Here is an 18633-nt window from a genome sequence, read left to right as displayed (position 1 = left end):
TCTGCGGCTTTTGTGCATCGACATCGATGCCGACTCCGTCTCCGACTCAAACTCCAACTCCAGCTTCAGTGCGCACTTTCTACGGCGACAAAGCAACCGTCTGTCCGTCCGTCCGTCTGTACCGCCTGCACAGTTGCCTAGTCGATGTGTGTGTTATAATTTCAAATGTGCCGTTCGCCTATTTGGTTGCATTTTGCTGCCACTTTTGGCAAATTAAATTTGTACGCAAAACCGATTAGGTTTCTGCTAGACAACATGACCAAGTTGTTATTTTAAATACCGACAACTCCATTTAATCAATGGCTAAAGCGCAGTCAAGGCCGCAGCGAACAAAGCGCCGCACTGCGAAGGCGTTGCACAGTGTGCTGAGATAGCAACAGCAAGCTATCAATATTTTGTTGTGTCGGAGCTTCCTGTATAGAAAATTTCATTCGATGTAAAAATTTAAAAAAGATGATATTTATACAAATATATTTGGTTTTTAATTTAAAATCAATAAAAATATGACTTAGTGTATACTAAAATAAATTTATTTGTGTTTAACATTTATTCAAAAATTATTCGGTTTTATTTTTATTTATTTTCCATTTTTTATTTTTTATTTTTAATTATTTTCACTAAATATAATTTTTCATTTCCTATTTTTTTGTATTTAGTAATAATAATAATATGTTTTGTAAATTTTTTAATAAATTTAATATATTTTTAATATTTTGTGCATAAAATAAATTTTAAATCTCACCTTCTACTGGCCAATGCATAATTTTCGTATAGGTTCTCTCAATAGTCCACTGTGCGGCGCCCGACTAACGCCAACTGCGCTGCGGCTGCGCTGCGACTGCCTTTCACTCATATAAATGGCATTGCAAATTCGAGTGTGAGTGTCATTCAAACCTTTCTCTCGTGTCGTTCGGTACGACGGCGCAGTCGCAACAGCTAAGATTTTTGTTTGTCGCCCATCAGTCGAATTGGAGCTGGAGCTGCAACAAAAGACAGGGAGCAGCATCGACAACAACTACAAGCGAAGCCTATAATTTTATGAATGTGTAAAAAGGCAAAGCTCGCGTTCGTGTGCGTGTGTGAGAGTTTGCGAGCGTACGTAGCGCATGAGTGTGTGTGTGTGTTCATTCATTGAAAACGCAGCAGTCCAGCATCAATCCACCAACAACAATAAATAATGCAGCCGCTGTAACGTCCAGCGTCAACGTCAACGTCGACAGCGCACGGAACATCGCATCACAGCGAATCAGTCACTTCGCATGCGAAACTCAACGAGCGCGCATCAAAAAAGTCAAATTCAAACGGTTACGGTTAAAGAGTAACGAACTACACTGAAGAAAAGAACTCGAGTGCCCGCCCCGAAAGAGACTATCAAAAGATATTTTGTGTGCATACAATAAAAATAAAAGAGCAAAGTATAAAAGAAGCGAAACGAACAAGAAGAAGAACGAACGAACGAGCTGACTGAACAAACGGTAACTGTGGTAAACTTCAAAAGGCAAACACAGTCGTAATTGAAATCGAATTAAAGCAACGTGCAAAAAGGAAAAAATAACAACAACAACAACAACAAAAAGTAACAAACAAACAACTAAAAGGCAGGGCGATAAAAAAGAAATTATGCCACATTGTGCGAGAGGTCATAGCGAGACGAGTTACCAGCAGATTATATAGAGCTCTTTGCGTAATTACCGCAAGTCTCGCTTTAATGTTTAATAGGCAGCCGAATTAACGCAGGCGGCGCACAGAACACACCAAATGAGCCAAACGTTAACCGCTAAAAACCGTTAATTCGAGCTTTAGCCCTCGTCGTTGACGTCGTTGAGCTTGAGCTTCAGCTACAGCTACAGCTTCAGCTTCAGCTTCAGGTACGGCCACAGCTGGCAGCCTGCAGCAGTTGTCTTGCACAGGCGCTGCCTACAGCTACTGTTGAAAACTTTCTTCCAAGTCGTGTGCGCCGTGATCTTTGCACGCCGTCGCATAGCTGGTATTGAACTTGAGAAGTAGTCGCAGTCGCAGTCGCAGCAGCCGTCGCAGCCTCAGTCGCACTCGCAGTAACAACAACAACAATAGCGACTGCTTCTATTTCAATTGTTAACGAGCGAAAGCGTCGTAGTCACGCATATACACACATACATACACACGCACGACTTTGCCTTCGTCGCACTCTTCGTCTTCCTCGGTCTCTACGTCTTCCTTCACTTCGTTTAGGCTAGGCCAGGAAAGTGCAGTCGACAGTGAAAATGATGTGCCCGTTCCAGACTCGCTTTAGGCTAAAGTTCCAGCGCCAGCTGTTTGGCGCACTGCTAGCATGCATGTTAACGGCAATGCTCACTAATGGTAAGTCATGTTAGTGTAATACAGTGAGTGCTCGATAAGTGCTAAAGCATTTGGGTTTAATAAATTACAATGAAAATAACATAAAATAAAAAAAATAAAAAATAATAAAAAATGAATGTAATGCATTGCATTAAAATATAAATATATATACAGTTTAAATCTAATTTTATGTGTCATATGCACTGGCTACCTAATAATAAGGTGTGCCTATATTTTAAATTTAATTATATGTAAAAAGCCTATATATTTTTAAGACACTAAGTTCCATTAGGCTTGCCTTCAAATAATTTTTTAATTTATAAATATATATATATATATGTTTTTTGGTTATTTTATTTATTAAATTACATCTCAAATTACTTCTCCTTTCTATAAGTTTTCATTTGGGTGTGTTTACTGTGCACTTAAGCTAACTAATTGTAAGCGGTGCCTTGCGGGGGGCTTTGGGCTCGTAGTAGAAAGGCCAACAATGTCTTGACTGTTGTCTTCAGCAGCAGCAATTAATATCTAAGGTACGAGTACAAAGTGAATGTAAAACTGACACACATCGCAGAGTTGGAGCTCCACCTCTGCCCGCCCCCCACCCGCCGCTCAACTCCACACGTTGTGGCATGTGCCCATGATGCCCCTGGCTGGCCCCTCGCACAGTGCCCACTCGAACAGAACGTACAGCGTAAAAGTAAAGGCTCGTAAATTTCGCCCGTCGTGCACAATTTGTCCAACATTCAAATAAATTCATTAAACACAGCAGAGACTCGAACCGCAGCGGTTGGGGTTTACCGTGGTTCGAAATACTCACTCACTTTCTGTGTCTGTGTGTGGAGTGCAGCCAACAATTTGGCTTGATTGCCTTATGAGGTCATCATTAAAGAGTTTGACCCGCTGTTCGGTGGCAATTGCTGAAAGCGTTTTGCCTCTGGTTCGACACGTTCGTCATTTAATTGAAATCAGAAATCAAGAAATTCTTTCAGCTCTGCAAAGATCACGACATTGTTTTCCATTTATCATCAATTTGAGATGATGATGACTAAGTTGTGACGGCCTCTTGCCATAGTGATCTCGATCTAGAATCGTATTAAGCTCTGTTCCAGTCTATTAAAAAAAAATTATTTATAATTCTTTAATGCATTAAATAGATAATTATCTACAATCTGTAATCTGCAATCTTTTCTTTAATTGTTTGTTGAGTTATTAATATATGAAGAGCTTGATTATCTTGGAGTCTTTTAATTATGTTAGATTCATCATGATGTGCGTGGTGCAAGACAATATTTCTAATGCCTTCAAAACAAACTACTGAGATCAAAGACCTGAAGAAATAAAAAAATATAAGATATTGGATTGCTTTTTTTGTTTAATATTAGTTTAATATATTTCAATGAAACTTCTCATTGTCTAATTTATTTGAACAATTTATTTACTTATTTAAGCGTCAAGCTTAGCCTAAATCCCCAGTTTCTTTGCGTTTTTGTTTCCGCTTTTATGCAGGCCTTAATAAGTTAAACTAACACTTTCCCAACTCTACTGAACACTTTCCCTTTTTCCAATTAGTTCATGTTATACCAGTAGTCTATACCAATTTTAAATCTTCTGCTTTTCTATTGGCTTGAAGTAAAGCTTTCAGCTTCTTTTAATGGCGTTCCCACTCCATGACATGTATTTAATTTGTTGTGTCAGTTTCTTATAGCACGTCTTTATGCTAAGTATATTGCATAAATAGTTTTACATGGGTAATAATATATTTATTTTTTCGTGTTTCATTCAGTATAATGAAATATTTCATTAACTATTGTCACTTACTTTATCATTTCTATAAGTCTTTATTGGACATTAAATCAAAATCTTTTAGTCTCTTAGTATACTTTGGTCATTCCTTTCTAAGCAATTCTCATATACGTTTTATAGTATATTTATGAAAAAGCTTTCAGACCTCTACTTAAATTTTGATTAATTTCGCTTGTGCTTAATTTTGCATTTCTGCATTTGCATTTATGTTCAGCCTTGCGCCAGTGTGCAGCTAGCATCATGATATGTGGGGGCAGCAGCGATACTCACACTCACACACACACACTCACACCACACATACATACATATGTATATCATGTCTGCTTTTGCTGTCCCGGCTTGAGCCTGCCCAGCATCGAGCTGTAGCTGTTGCTGTTGTTGCTTTTGTTGTTGTTTGCCACTTTTGAAAATTATACGTTATGCGATTTGTTGTTGTTGTTGTTGCAATTGATGGCATCCGATAGCAGGAGCCGATGTCAGAGAGCGACTGTGACTGCGACGTCGACTACGACGGCGACGGCGACTGCGACTGCAGAGCTCGGATGTGGAATGCGCGCCAGTCCATGGCACTCTGATGTCTGTATTAATTTCTAACGCCGCTTAATTTTCTCTACTTGTGGCCATTAAATAAGCTGAGAATGCGACTGCGTCTGGATTAACTCATGGCATTCGTTGTATATTTTCTTTCATTGTTTATCTTTTCGCTTTTTTTTTTTAAACGCAGCTGCTACAAATTGAAATAATGAACGTGGGTTCAATTATCTCAAGCAAACAATCGCAGCAGCCGCAGCAGCAGCTAATAGATTTTCTACTCTTCTGGCTAATGCTGCTGGCTCTCTAGTGTCTTGTGTCTGTTGTCTATTTCCTCCGCTTTCTTTACAAACAATGCCCAAACGTAGGCCAGCATCCAAGAGAACGACTCCAGCTCCAACTCCAACTTCGATGTGGACAGAAATTTTTGGGCCGTTGCCGCTGAGGCAATTAATTGTGAAAATTTCACTTGCAGTTTTTTCTTCTTTATTTTTCAGTTTTTATTTTTATTTTTTATTTTTATTTTTTTAAGATAGTCTCCGAGATCTCTGGTTTGGGGATTAGCAAGCGCAATTATAGATGGAGGTCATTTGATATGTACTAAATAGGTTTTTTTTTTTTCTTTCGCGTGTGTGGGCTGTGTGCCGTTAGCGTGGATCTCTGCGGACGCAAAAGCTGCCTCGGCGGAGCTCAACTAACTGGCAAGCCACATTCGCTATACGGGAATTAGTCAACTGATAATAATCGCTAGCGGTGGGGCGGGGCTGCGTCAGCTAGTTGCGGCTGGGCGCGTGACACGACGCGTCGTGAGGGGAGAAGTTAATCAAAGTGAATTGTGTGAGCAGCTTAAGAATTTTCATTGAAAATACAAAATAACAATAACATCTTAAAAAAAAAAATAATAATAATAAAAAATACATAAATTAAAAAAAATTTTTTTAAAGTAATAATTTAAAATAAAATTTAAAAAATAAATAAAATAAAAATAAAATAAATAAAAAAAATAAATAACATAAAAAAAGATCTAAAAAAAAATATATCAATAGTAACATATAGTTATAGCAAAACAATTGAATAAATCAAATAAAAATAATAAATAAATATAATAAAATATCCTAAGCTTATATTACGCTTTATAACTATTTTAAGCCTTTCATATACATCTTTATATATCGCACCTAAGAGTGTCCAGCTCGTTCATCTGTTGCTGCTTAACCTGTACGTGCGTGACACGACACGTGCGCAACACGATGGGGCAACAGCATCAACTGGAAGAGGGGCAACTGCGTAAAACACTTTTGCCACTCGAAGCTAATCCGTGAATTGTATGCCCCGTGGCAGCTCTTCCGCATGCCGAGCGAAACAAACTCAACTCAGAATAACTTGAACTCTCTCTGATTCACTCACTCTCTGCCTCTCTCTGTCTCGCTGCAGGCGCCGTAACAGATTCACCCATTAAGATCATCAAATTGCCGGCACAAGCGCCTGTGATACGCTATCGCAACGCGGATGCTTCGCCGGACTCGCTGTTGATCAACTATCGGCAGGATGCACAGCCCGAGCTGTCGGCTACGCTGATGCAGGCGCCTGGCGCAGCTGCTGCAGCACTGGAGAATCTGCTGCAGGAGGAGTTGGAGCAGCAGCAGCAGCTGTCCATGGGGCGGCAGCACCGAGCCAGCGCATCCAGCGCGAATACCAACAGCTGTCCCCGCTCGTGCCCGCCCAGCTTGACGGTGGGCGCGGAGCCCGTGTGCGGCAGCGACGGCCTGATCTACGCCAATCTGTGCGAGCTGCGCAAGAAGACCTGCTCCCGCAACGGCGTCTCCCTGATCAAGGATGTGCGCGACGGCTGCGAGCGCTCGAAGGGCTCCGACTGCAAGCATCGCTGCAGCACGGAGAAGGATCCCGTTTGCGGCACCGACGGACGCACCTATCTAAATCGCTGCATGCTGCGCGTCCAGTCGTGCCGCGTGGGCCTGGCGGCCGTCAAACTCTCGCATGTGGGTCCCTGCAGCAACACGAGTGCCCAGCGCGAATCCTGTCCCGTGGACTGCAACAGTGCGCCGAAAGATGGACCCATCTGTGCCTCCGATGGCAATGTCTACAACTCCACCTGCGAGATGAAGCTGCACACCTGTGGCCAGGGCGTCGTCAAGACCAGTCGCAAGCACTGCCAATCGACGCGCATGTGCCGCGAGTCCTGTTGGCGTGTGGCCCGACCCACTTGCGGCTCGGATGGCCGGCTCTATGCGAGTCCCTGCAAGATGCGCTCCACCAACTGTGGCAAGCACGTGTTCGAGGTGCCGCTATCCTTCTGCATGCCGCAGGAGCGACATGGCAGCCAGTCAGCGGAGACATGCCCCACCGAGTGCCCCAAATCGGACGCGGATGCCACCTCGCAATATGTCTGCGGCAGCGATGGCAACATCTATTCCTCGCTCTGTGAGCTGAAGATGCTCAACTGCGGGTGAGTGAAATGAAGACAGACTGAAAAGCTCAAAAATTGAAGTTAGATATAAAGCTTTAAAAGCACACTTAAGCCAAGCTCGTACTCAAGCTTGTAAAAGCTTCGTTTGCTTATTATCAAATTTAGGCTAAGCTCCAATGAGCTTTAGCTGCATAGTAAAGCCTTAAGCAATGTCTCTTCAAGTATAGAAATAAGAGCTTTCATCTAGCTCAAAAGTAGTTGATTACTATTTAATCTCTTCCCACAGACCGCAGCGCAAGTCCATCCAGAAGATGAGCATGGACAAGTGCAAGAATCGTCTGACCCGCTGCAAGCAGCTGCCGCCATGCAAGGACTTTAACAATCTGTTTGGCTCCATCTTCAGCTCGAAGCGCAACGACAAGTTGTGTGGCACCGATGCCAAGACGTACAACAACGAGTGTGAGCTGGCCCACGCCACCTGTCTGTGAGTAGTGATCGATGCCAACTGCAAGTCGTTTTTTAAGCATATTCAACTCTTATCAACTCAGACGCGGCGTTAATTTGGCCCACATTGGCCCCTGCACGGATCTGAATTCGCCTGCCAAGGACTGCGGGGATGCGTGCACGCGCGCCGATCTGGAGCAGCAGCCGGTTTGTGGCTCCGATGGCAACACCTTTGGCTCGATGTGCGAATTCAAGCGTCGCACCTGCAACCTGCGCGTGGTGCCCGTCTCGTTGAAGAACTGCGCCCTGACCGCCGACTGTGAATCCGACTGCGACGCGCAGCCACCGAATTTTGTTTGCGGCTCCGACAACAAGTTCTACAAGTCCGAGTGCCACATGCGCAAGGAGAACTGCGGCAAGCACGTGTTTGTGGTGCCACTGAAGCGCTGCCTGGCCGCCTTCCAGTTCAAGGGCTGCGCTCGCATCTGTCCGCGCGAATTCGAGCCGGTCTGCGGCAGCGACAACAAGACGTACTTGAACGACTGCTTCCTGGACATCGAGAATTGTCGCACCAATAGCACCGTGGCGGTGCAGCATTACGGCGCCTGTGGACGCCCCGAGGCGCCATCCACCAATTTCCTTTACTAGAAAGGAATTGCTTCCAATTTTACATGGCATTTAATATTTTTTAGGCTACACTCTCTATTGCGTATTGTATGTATGATAATTTTTACAAAAATCAATATTTATTATGTTGGAATTAAAAAGCCGAACGAACGTACAAGCTGAGGGAATGATCTTATGGACTATGGGTTTGGGCTTGGCCTTAGGCAGAGTCATCGAAGAGCTTGCTAAGCATTGCATTTATCTCGTGCGGTCGATACTTGACATATTTATCCGGATTCTTGCTGAACTGCACGCCAGCGTACCTAGAAGAGAGTTGGGTGCGAAATTTATGAATAGCTCATGGATAATGGATAGTTATAATCTTAGTTCTGGCTCACATCTCAAAGAATCGGTTGTAGTTTGGCAGTATGTGCTCCACATTGTCGCGCTTGATGCCTTCGCGCAAGATGACATCGGGTATGGAGATACCACGCTGGATTTTGCAAGCCTCCTCAAAGTCCTTGTTGAAATTCTACAAAAATTTTATAAATGAGACAACCGATTGCAATATACAATTCTCCTATTATAACTCTATACCGAAAATCTCTCCTTGAGCACACTACGATCCTTATCCTTCACCTTCCCCCCTACTGGCTTGGGCAGCTCCTCCAGCGAGTAAATGCCCGAGAGCATTTTGGACCACGTCTTCTGGTAGCTCGTCTTTAGCTCACGTATCATTTCCAAATAGCTATGCTCACACTCCGGCTCCGCCAGCGTCACCAAATCAATCAGATTGGAGCGCTGCAGCGATTTCAGGATGTAGTGTATATTGTTCAGACGGAAGAGATGTTTGGTGGCCTGATCATTGTACTGCTCACACTTGTTCATGATGGACAGATTGAGCTCCGCCAAAGCTTTCTCTGTAAAGGTAAGATATATAAGTAGGGGTAGTTATGGTCTCATGGATATAGATAGCCCACTTATATAGATGGCCAACAGCGCCTTGTTGCGCTCTTCGCCAGGCAGCGCCTTCTTCATCAATATGGTGTCCAGCTGCGTGGAGTATAGCACATCCTGCGCCAATATGGAGCCAATTACATCGAAGTGTTCATACAAATGCTCAAGAAACCAAATTGTATTGGAGGTCAATTCATGCACGGTCGCATCTTTGGGCACATTGCTCTGGCCCACAATGTTGGTGCTTGATTCGCCCTTGACCACGTCCAGGAAGTGCTCCAGAGCCTTGGCGCCCGTCTGCTGCAGCTTGTTGAGCACCTTGGTCAACTGTTCCCGCTGTGCGGCATCGTAGGTCCGCTCAATGTCTGGCTGCAGCAGGATCACCCGCTTCAGAGCCGAAAAGATGCCCAGCGCCGAGGTCCACTCCTTGCGTGAAATACAGCGTAGGATGCGCTGTGTGATAGCATCCGCATCCTTGACCACCAGATCGATGGCATTATAGGCCAGTCTGGCAAATACTTCATTATGTTTCGATTGTGGTATTATATCCCGCATGATGGCGCGCTCCCAATTGAGCAGACGCTGCAAGCCCAACAACATGACCAAATACTTGTCCAGCTCCTGATCGCCGTCGAGCAGATCCTCTGAAGTCAGGTGATCCGTGTGCGAGGAGGCTTTCTTAATCGAGAAGCCAGTGGACTGCTCAATTGTTTGTGTAGCGCGCAAATACAATTTGTTGGCTTTTTTCTCGAAACTGTAGGGATATTAAGTACAGATTGAGTAGGGAATTTTTACAGGGTATCTGGAATAGGTACGCACATTTGCTGCAGTCTGGCTGAGGTATTCTTCTTCGGCTCATTCTGACGTCCGCTGTGACGTGGTCGCTGCAAGAGAATAGGTTCTTGAGACTAAGTATACAAGTAAATAAAACTCTATAAGAATTTCGTATGGATATATATGAAAATACATTGTATTTTTTGCAAGAGATTTAATTTATTTTATGATAATATAATGGTAGAACCATTGAGGTTTAAGGCAAGCGAATTAATTCCGACTTAAAACAGCTTTTAGTATAAAAATATTTTGCACATCAAAAATTGATTAGAATAAGAAATACATGAAATGAAATTTGCATATCAGCCAGCGATAGCCTTAAAAGCTGCTCAATTACAGCTCCTTGAGGGCTTCCAGTATGCGATTGCAGTCCTCATCTTTGCGTACGCCGATGCTCTTCAGATCTGATCGCTTCATGGACACCAGTTCGAGTAAATCTATGTGGGAATCCTCGAACTTATCCAGATACGTTTCCAAGCCGACAAGGAGCAGCACTTCCTTCACATTCGTGGCATGATTCAGCACATAGGAATGATTGGCCGCTTGAATGGAACGACGACGCGACTCCAGGGTCAGGGAGGTCTCCATACTGTTGGCACTCGAATCATCCAGAAAGTTATTCAAGCTGCTGTTGCTGTCATCGTCCAGGCCAGAGTTCTTGACAGGATTTGCTGCCGATTTTTCCGAATGCTGTTGGGCCTTGTGCATTTGCTTCGCAAAGATCATCGGCGAGGCAGGACTTTTCAATCGCTTATCCTTTCGGATGGGCGACAAGTTTGGCGAACGCAACTTGCCCACAATCGGAGTGGAGCAGCGCACATGTATGCTGTCCACGGAAAGAGTGTGAATATCGGGCATACGATTCATCGGCAATTGGCAAATTTCTTTTGGTGTGCAAAAGTCTGCCATTTTAATTGTATTGAATTTACACGATAAACAAAAAACACGTACAAAATTAAAAACAAAAATAATTCCAAATACGACACGAGACTTTGTTGGATAGCGAAAAATGAATTATGGTTTCGGTGGTCGCCATCAACGGAAGTTATTTGGGAAAACTGCCGTTATGCGCACAGAGTTGCATATGCAATTTAAAGAGAAGCTGTTGAGAGCTTTCGCAAAGTTCTCTCATGTGTAAGTTTTGAGAGGCTACACAGAAAATCGACACAGAACAAGTCACTCACACTTAAACACAAATTATTAACACTCACAAATCACTTAAGTAGAATGGGGAAAACTGCCGTTAGATGCTTCACATTGAGAGTATTGGAAGTCAACATTTCTCACTCAATATAAAATGTATGTATGCTGAGGTTAGATTGCCCACATGCTCTCAACATTACTCACCAATGCTTCAGTGCCCCAGCTGCTGCTCTTCTGATGATCCTTTAGCAGCTGGAGAGAGCGCAGCACAACCTCTCCACGCTCCGTTGCATAAATGTGTGTGTATTCACGCATATTCTGCTCCAGCCAATGTGAAATGGTGAAGAGCTCTTCTCGTGTGCTCTGTGAGAGCTGACGAAACGATGTGAACTCGTCGCTCGACGAATCATCCTCTATATAAATCAGGTCCAATAGCTCGACCGGCTTCAGTGGAGCGCTGTGCTTCTTGAGCAGCATACTGTAGTGTTGATTGAGGCCCTCGCAGCCGTTGTTAAATAAACTGGTGACATTCTCGAGCTCTACGCTTTGCGAATTATTGTGCAGAAAGTAGTCCATGGCGGCACGCAGCTTGGCTAGGGCGTCCAAAAATGTGCCAATGCTGCCCTCAATGGGACCCTGATGGATGAGTTGGCAAACCTCCTGGGAAACATCGTAGTGAGAGAGCACGTTCTCGAGGCAGTTCAGAGTGGCCTCCAAATCTAAAAGCAGACACATTTAATTAATTTATCAATATACCAATCTCACTTACATACTTTGTTGTCTCTTTTGCAACTGCTCCGTCTCCTGGTAGACGGGCAAAATGGTTTGCTCCAAGTTGCCCAAACGCTTTTCGAAGATGGTAAGTATGCTAGACATTTGCGTGGAGAGATCATGATACTTGTCCACGCGATCTTTCAACAGCACCAAATTGGTTGTTTCTTTTTCCAATTTATTGTGCGCTTGCAGCGAACTATCCAAATTATTCATTGTTTTGATATAGACTGTAAAATGACAACAACACCGCCCACAGTATGTACTAAAAAACAGCTGTTTGTCATCGATAGTTGAATTCGCGATGTCATCAAGAGCTCTCTTTCGCGACTATCGACTACGCTGTTATCGATTATCTGTCTGCTCGGTTGCCATGGCAGCAATTGTTTTGGAACAAACAAAACAAAAATAAAATGTAAGAAATTGAAAACTATGCAGCTGCTATAAATTAAAGAAAATGCGTGGTGTCCTGAAATGGTTAGAGCGCATCGAATTTCCGAATGCCAAAGACGAGAATACCAGGTAAGATCCGACTAACTGCTCCGTTACATTGTACACCTGTTCACCTTTTACATTTTTGCACTTTTCCAGCGTCCATTCGGTTTGCTATGCGCCCGATGGCAGCCAATTGGTTGTGGCAGCAGGTGAGCGTTTGCTCATCTACAATCCAAATGACGGCTCGTTGCTGAACACATTGAAGGCGCACAAGGATATTGTCAATTCGGTGGTTTATTCTCGCGATGGCAAACGTTTTGCGAGCGGTGCAGCAGATAAGATGGTCATTGTGTGGTCGCCGCAGCTGGAGGGACTGCTGAAATACTCGTAAGTTTATAGACCATTAATTGGCCTTGTAATTAAGTGCTCAGATCTTAACAGGCACGGCGACTCCATTCAGTGCATGTGCTTCAATCCCGTCTCGCACCACCTGGCCTCCTGCTCCACCTCGGACTTTGCTTTTTGGTCGGCGGATCAGAAGGCTGTGCAAAAGTATAAAATAGGCTCACGCGTCAATGGCTGTGCCTGGACAAACGATGGACAGTACTTGATCTTGGGTCTGGCAAATGGCAGCGTTTCCATACGTAGTAAACTAGGCGAGGAGAAGAGTCGTATCGATCGGCCAGGTGGCTCGAGTAGCTGCGTCTTTAGCGTACAGTGCTGTCCAGTCAATGGTGCTGGCAGCGTGGACACCATTGCCGTTGCCGACTGGGGACAGACGTTGTCCTTTCACACCCTGAGCGGTCAGGTAATTGGCAAGGAGCGCGCTCTAGGATTCGATCCGCTCTGCATGCAATACTTTCCCAATGGCGAGTTCTGTGTAGTTGGCGGCTGCACTGGCAGTCTGCACTTTTTTACACGCGATGGCGTTCGCCTGGGTACCCTCGGGGATGGCTTCGACTCGTGGATCTGGTCGGTGGCACTGCATCCCAGTGGACAGTCCTATACCATAGGCTGTCAGGATGGCACGCTTGCCTGCTTCAACATAGCCTCAAGCACGGTACATGCTCTGTATCGGGAGCGCTACGCCTTCCGCGAGAACATGTGCGACGTGATCATTCAGCATCTGATGTCGGGCCAGAAGGTGCGCATCAAGTGCCGTGATCTCGTCCAGAAAATCGCCATCTATCGAAATCGCCTGGCCGTGCAGCTGCCGGAGCGTGTGGTGCTCTACGAACTGAGCTCCACGGAGAACCAGCCGATGCACTACAAAGTGAAGGAGAAGATTCAGCAGAAGTTTGACTGCAGCCTGCTCGTGGTCTGTGGCCTGAATATTGTGCTGTGCCAGGAGAAGCGTCTGCAGTGCCTGGACTTTGAGGGCGCACTGCAAAGAGAGTGGATCATGGACTCGTTTATACGTTATATCAAAGTAACAGGCGGTCCGCCGGGTCGTGAGGGTCTCATGGTGGGCCTGAAGAACGGCCAAGTCTTTCGCATATTCCTGAACAATTCGTTGCCTTTGCTGATTACGACGGCGGTGTCGGCGGTGCGTTGCCTGGACATCAATGCGAATCGCAGCAAGATAGCGGTTGTCGATGATGCCGGACGTCTGGTGGTGCGAGATTTGCTCAACGATACGATACTCTATCAGGATGTGGGCGTGAATAGCGTCACTTGGAATACGCACCTGGACACAATGCTCTGCTACACGCACACCACGGGCGGGCTGAGCGTGCGAGTGGGCAATTTGCCACCGCGGGCACCGCAGAATATGCACGGCGTGGTGGTGGGCCTGTGTGGTGCAACTGCATTTTGTCTGCGCGGCAACATAATGCACAATACGCCGCTGGCTCTGGGAGCCACCATGTGGCAGTTCATCGAGGCGGGCTTGTTTGAGTAGGTATTGCATATGCTTAAGAAGAATCCAGTCTAATCCATACCTTCTCTTCCCACCAGCGAGGCCTACCAGGTGGCCTGCCTTGGCGTCACCAACAGCGACTGGGAAGGCCTAGCTCAATCTGCTCTCGAGGCGCTGCACATCAATATTGCACGCGATGCTTATGTCAAGGTGCGCAATCTGCCTTGGCTGCAGCTCATCGGCGAGCTGCGTGAGCAACAGCAGCGCGCCACGGTGCCCAAGGAGGTGCTGCTCGGCGAGAGCTGTGCCTTTGCAGGCAAGTTCAAAGAGGCCGCTCGTTTGTTCCTCAAATGCAATCAAACCTCTCGTGCGCTCGAAATGTACACGGATCTGCGCATGTTCGATCTGGCACAGGAGTATCTGAAGGACGGCAGCGAAGCCGAGAAGCGTGAGCTCGTGCGCAAGCGTGCCGAGTGGGCGTACTCCGTGAAGGAACCCCGAGCAGCGGCTGAGCTGCTGCTCTCCGCCGGCGAGCATCAAAAGGCAATAGACATTGTGGCCGAGCAGGGCTGGGCAGATGTGTAAGTGAATGAGAGAATGAGATCGATCGTAGAGCAATTACTATATATATATATCTCTGCTTGCAGTCTGTACGACATTGGCCGACGCTTGAGTCTGAGTGAACGCGATGCTGTGCTATCGGTTGCTCAGAATCTGAAGAAGCTCAAAGCCTTGCCACTTGCTGCTGAGATGTTCAAGAAGCTGGGTGACGAGGCTCAGGTGGTGCAGCTGCATGTCGAGGTGCAGGATTGGGCAGAAGCGTTTCGTTTGGCTGAGGCTTTGCCCGACCTGCTGCCCACTGTGCACTATCAGCATGCGCAGTGGCTGGCTGAAACGGATCAGTTTATAGAAGCGCACCAGGGTGAGTCTGAGCATAATATATAATCTTGTTTATAAACATTGTTTCTTTTGTTCCACAGCCTATTTAAAGGCTGGACGCACCAAGGACGCGAATCGTCTGCTGAAGCAGCTGAGCAACACGGCCATTGTCGAGAAGCGTTACCTGGATGCCAGCTACTTCTACTGGCTGCTGGCTAAACAGTATCTGGATATCTATCACGAAAAACCGTAAGCTTTATACGATTGCTAGCTGTTTTTATATACCCTGTAATACTTTTCCGTTTCTTGCAGTGAGCAAAATGCCATTGATCATCATCTGAACGAGTACAAAAACCATTTGCGTATCGCTAAGGTCTACTATGCGTACAGCGTCATCTTCAGCTATATGAAGGAACCCTTTACCACCCACTCGCCTGTCAGCCTCTTCAACGTGAGCCGCTTCATATGCAATGAGGTGGAACACAAGGGCGCGCCAAAGGGCGTCAGCATGTTGTATGTGTCTATCTATGTATATTTTTATATATATCTGTAGAAAACTAATTGTTATGCACTTACAGCTCCGTTCTGTTCACGCTGGCCAAGCAGGCCAAATTGCTGCAGGCCAACAAGCTGTGTCTGCTGGTCAACAAGCGTTTGCAGTCGCTCAAGCCACCTGCGGGCGTTCAGGAGCAAATCGATGTAAGTTCTCTAACCAATATATGACGAAGCATTTAATTAATTCTGATATTTATCGGCAGCTCAATTTTCTGAATAGCAAGGCCTGCAAGAGCGGCTTCAATGATCCCGAGGAGCTGCTGCCGCTGTGCTATAAGTGCTCCAATTACAGCCAGCACTTAAATAACAATACTTGTCCCACCTGTCGACAGGATTATATATTTTCATTTGTTTCGTTTGGTAATTAAATCTAAACTAATCGAATCCAATCATATGTATATTAACTTTGCTGCTTTACAGAAATCTTGCCTTTAGTACAATTCTATCCGGAGGTGGACATCAGCGATGCCGAGGCGGAGCGCTTGCTTTTGGCACCTGCCAAGAATGCCGAGGATGCGGATCCCTTTAATGAAGATGTGGCCAGCGCGCTGCCCCTGAGCTTAGATCGCAATGCATTGCGCGCTATAGATCCCAATCATGTGCTAATACTCAAGCGACAGGATAAGCACATACGCAACATATACTATCGTAATATATTGCCCGATCTTCAGGTCACCTACTGCTCGGAGTGTCTGCTGGTAAGACTGAGATGCAGAATCTCTCCATAGCTGAGTTAGTTTCATATTTTCAATTTATATTTTCAGTTGTTCTACGCGGAGGACTTCGAGCTGCAGGTCCTGCAAAAGGGGCATTGTCCGTTCTGTCGCACCTCGTCGGATTTGCTGCTGAAAGACTTTTGAGTAACATAAAGTACAATGCTCGTTCGTTCTTTAGGAACACTTTAATTTAAAACATTTAGATGGTTAGCCTATGTTTAATTTAAAACGTGATGTTGTTTTAACATGTCCGTCCAACAAATAGAAACTAAGAAACTGCAAATTTGTCTATTGTGTCGAGGAATGGGAACCACTCCCATTCAATTCCTAGGCTTAGGCCCACGTTTCCTCTTGGTAGCGTCTTTGCTTTATCAGTTGGTCGATGTAGCTCGCATCGTTGTCCAGTGCCTCGATGAATGCCTCTCTGACCGCCTTTGGCATATTGTTGGAGCTGCCCGCCACATAGATATAGGCATTCTGTTCCCTAATCAGTTTAGCTAGATGTGCGCCGTGCTGCCTGATCAGATGCTGCACGTAGACTTTATTCTCCTGGTCACGCGAGAACGCCACATGTACCTCCACGCAGTTATTGTCCTGCCATGCCGTGAAGTCTTCCACGAAGTGGTAATCCTTCGACCGGTTCCGACAGCCAAAGAAGACAACGAGGGGACCCACATTCTGGCCCAACTGCTGCAAATGCAAACGATTTTGGATAATGCTGCGAAAGGGCGCAATTCCTGTGCCCGGTCCAATCATGATTAGGGGCGTCTGTACCTCCTTCGGCCAGGTCATTGTGCCCGGTTTGATGGCAGCACGCAACTCTACGCCCACCTCCAAGTCCTTCAGCCAATTCGAGCACAGACCCAAGCGGGGAGTGTGCATTATGGTCTTATAGTTAACGACAGCCACGAGCAAGTCCAGTGTCTTGGCAGATTGATCGGATGCAATGGAAAAACTGCGCGTTTGTATCAGAGGCATCATCTCGAATAGCTGGGAGAGCGTTAGTTTGGCCATGGCATGCCGGAAGTCCTGCAACAGCTCCAGCAGCATGCGACGTGGTCTGTTTACATACGATATCAAATCTTCTAGACCTTCGGCACTGCAGAACTCCAAGAGCTTCTCGCGCTCCATTTCGTCCTCGCAGTTCTGGGCGAGCACCTCAAGCAGTCTTTGACGCGGCCTGGCACTCAGATCCCAAATATACTTCGCTGCCTGCTGCAACGAAAGCGGCTTGGAGTAAGCCAAAGACAGAGGCAAATCCTCGTGAGCACTGCTCACTTCTACCACGGTGCTGGCATCGAATTGAAGCTGATGCTCCTTCAGTAGATCAAAGAAATCTTTGACAAGTTCACAGCTGTTTTGTGGCTGCACCTCGAGCACATCGCCAGGCTGCCAGCTTATGGCCTCTGTGCTTCTTTCCAGTCGCAGCAGACGCACGTCCTGGAAATGATCTGCAGCTGTGGTGCGTGTATTTTCAGCTAGCTTAAACACGTGTGCCTCCTGCCGCTGTGTCCACTGTAGGCGGTCCTCATCCAGTGGAGGCGACTGCTCAATCACACGCACGTTCCACCTCTTCACTATCATCGGTTCTTTTTGCTTATGCACAGCTAACGTGTTACTTAGTGTGTTCCATAGCTCCGCTGTCCAGGCCAGCGATGTGCCCAAATGGCCATAGTCATGTTGATCATCACATAAGCCCAAGGGACAGATGGATTTGGCGCCCAGATTCAGCAGACGCTTGTGCAGCTTCTTCGCAGCATAATTGAATTTGGAATAACTTGAATCTCCCAGTCCCAGGCAGGCAAACTGTAAGCCACTCAGTGAATGGCTAGGCAGGCTGCGTTTGAGTAGGAAGCGCCAGGCTTGTTTCATATTGTCGGGCTCCATGCCATCGCCGGTGGTGGCGACCACAAAGACAACGAGTCGCTCCTCGACCAACTGTTGAATATCGTAATCCTCCAGACTGAGTACCGGTCCCTGAAATCCCCATTGTCGGGACTCACGCCATATCTGCTCGGCCACATCTTGGGCGGTGCCAGTTTGACTGCCATAAAGTACCAAAAGCCGCATAATTAAATAAAATAACAAGAATTTTTAAAAGCTATGTATTTCCAACTGTTGATAAGGCCGGCACGATAGTTGTTCTAAATGCATGGTTCATAGAATGTATAAGGTAATGACCGATAGGTGGAAAGTATTTACAAGAAGAAGAAGGCAAACATATGTTAGGCAATAATAAAAATTTTAATATAATAATATAATAAATAAATATATAAATAATAACATTATTATTATAAAAAATGTATTTATATATAGACATATAAATAATGTTTAAATAACATTTTGCTGTT

At 45.7% G+C, this 18633-nt stretch overlaps 5 protein-coding genes across 5 annotated transcripts; 2 read left to right on the top strand and 3 right to left on the bottom strand.

Annotated features, from left to right (window-relative positions):
• The first annotated feature begins 872 nt into the window (after positions 1–872).
• On the top strand, positions 873–8317 carry LOC108612810 (agrin). The gene is made up of 4 exons (XM_018005824.2): positions 873–2340; positions 6091–7123; positions 7371–7568; positions 7633–8317. Exons 1-4 carry the CDS (start codon positions 2244–2246, stop codon positions 8174–8176), a joined length of 1872 nt encoding a protein of 623 aa, XP_017861313.1. The 5' UTR covers positions 873–2243; the 3' UTR covers positions 8177–8317.
• Positions 8239–12122, bottom strand: Exo70 (exocyst complex component 7). The gene is made up of 7 exons (XM_018005822.2): positions 11842–12122; positions 11273–11787; positions 9911–9975; positions 9115–9845; positions 8732–9054; positions 8533–8666; positions 8239–8457 (listed from the first exon to the last, which is right to left on the bottom strand). The coding sequence occupies exons 1-7, from the start codon at positions 12053–12055 to the stop codon at positions 8355–8357; spliced, it is 2085 nt and encodes a 694-aa protein (XP_017861311.1). The 5' UTR covers positions 12056–12122; the 3' UTR covers positions 8239–8354.
• mtrm (matrimony) lies at positions 10033–10979 on the bottom strand. The gene has a single exon (XM_018005847.2). The coding sequence runs from the start codon at positions 10832–10834 to the stop codon at positions 10259–10261; it is 576 nt and encodes a 191-aa protein (XP_017861336.1). The 5' UTR covers positions 10835–10979; the 3' UTR covers positions 10033–10258.
• Positions 12123–12159: 37 nt separating the features above from the next.
• Oseg1 (intraflagellar transport protein Oseg1) lies at positions 12160–16565 on the top strand. Its single transcript, XM_018005813.2, has 11 exons — positions 12160–12361; positions 12431–12661; positions 12716–14170; positions 14231–14713; positions 14780–15054; positions 15113–15260; positions 15324–15524; positions 15590–15710; positions 15770–15926; positions 15987–16264; positions 16331–16565. The coding sequence occupies exons 1-11, from the start codon at positions 12297–12299 to the stop codon at positions 16424–16426; spliced, it is 3510 nt and encodes a 1169-aa protein (XP_017861302.1). The 5' UTR covers positions 12160–12296; the 3' UTR covers positions 16427–16565.
• LOC108612811 (NADPH-dependent diflavin oxidoreductase 1) lies at positions 16445–18633 on the bottom strand. The gene has a single exon (XM_089467841.1). The coding sequence runs from the start codon at positions 18350–18352 to the stop codon at positions 16616–16618; it is 1737 nt and encodes a 578-aa protein (XP_089323967.1). The 5' UTR covers positions 18353–18633; the 3' UTR covers positions 16445–16615.

This window comes from Drosophila arizonae, chromosome 4, assembly GCF_054131065.1.
Source record: "Drosophila arizonae isolate 15081-1271.41 chromosome 4, UAZ_ARI_1.0, whole genome shotgun sequence".
NCBI classification, from domain to species: Eukaryota; Metazoa; Arthropoda; class Insecta; order Diptera; family Drosophilidae; genus Drosophila; species Drosophila arizonae.
This window is presented reverse-complemented; position numbering and strand designations above follow the sequence as displayed.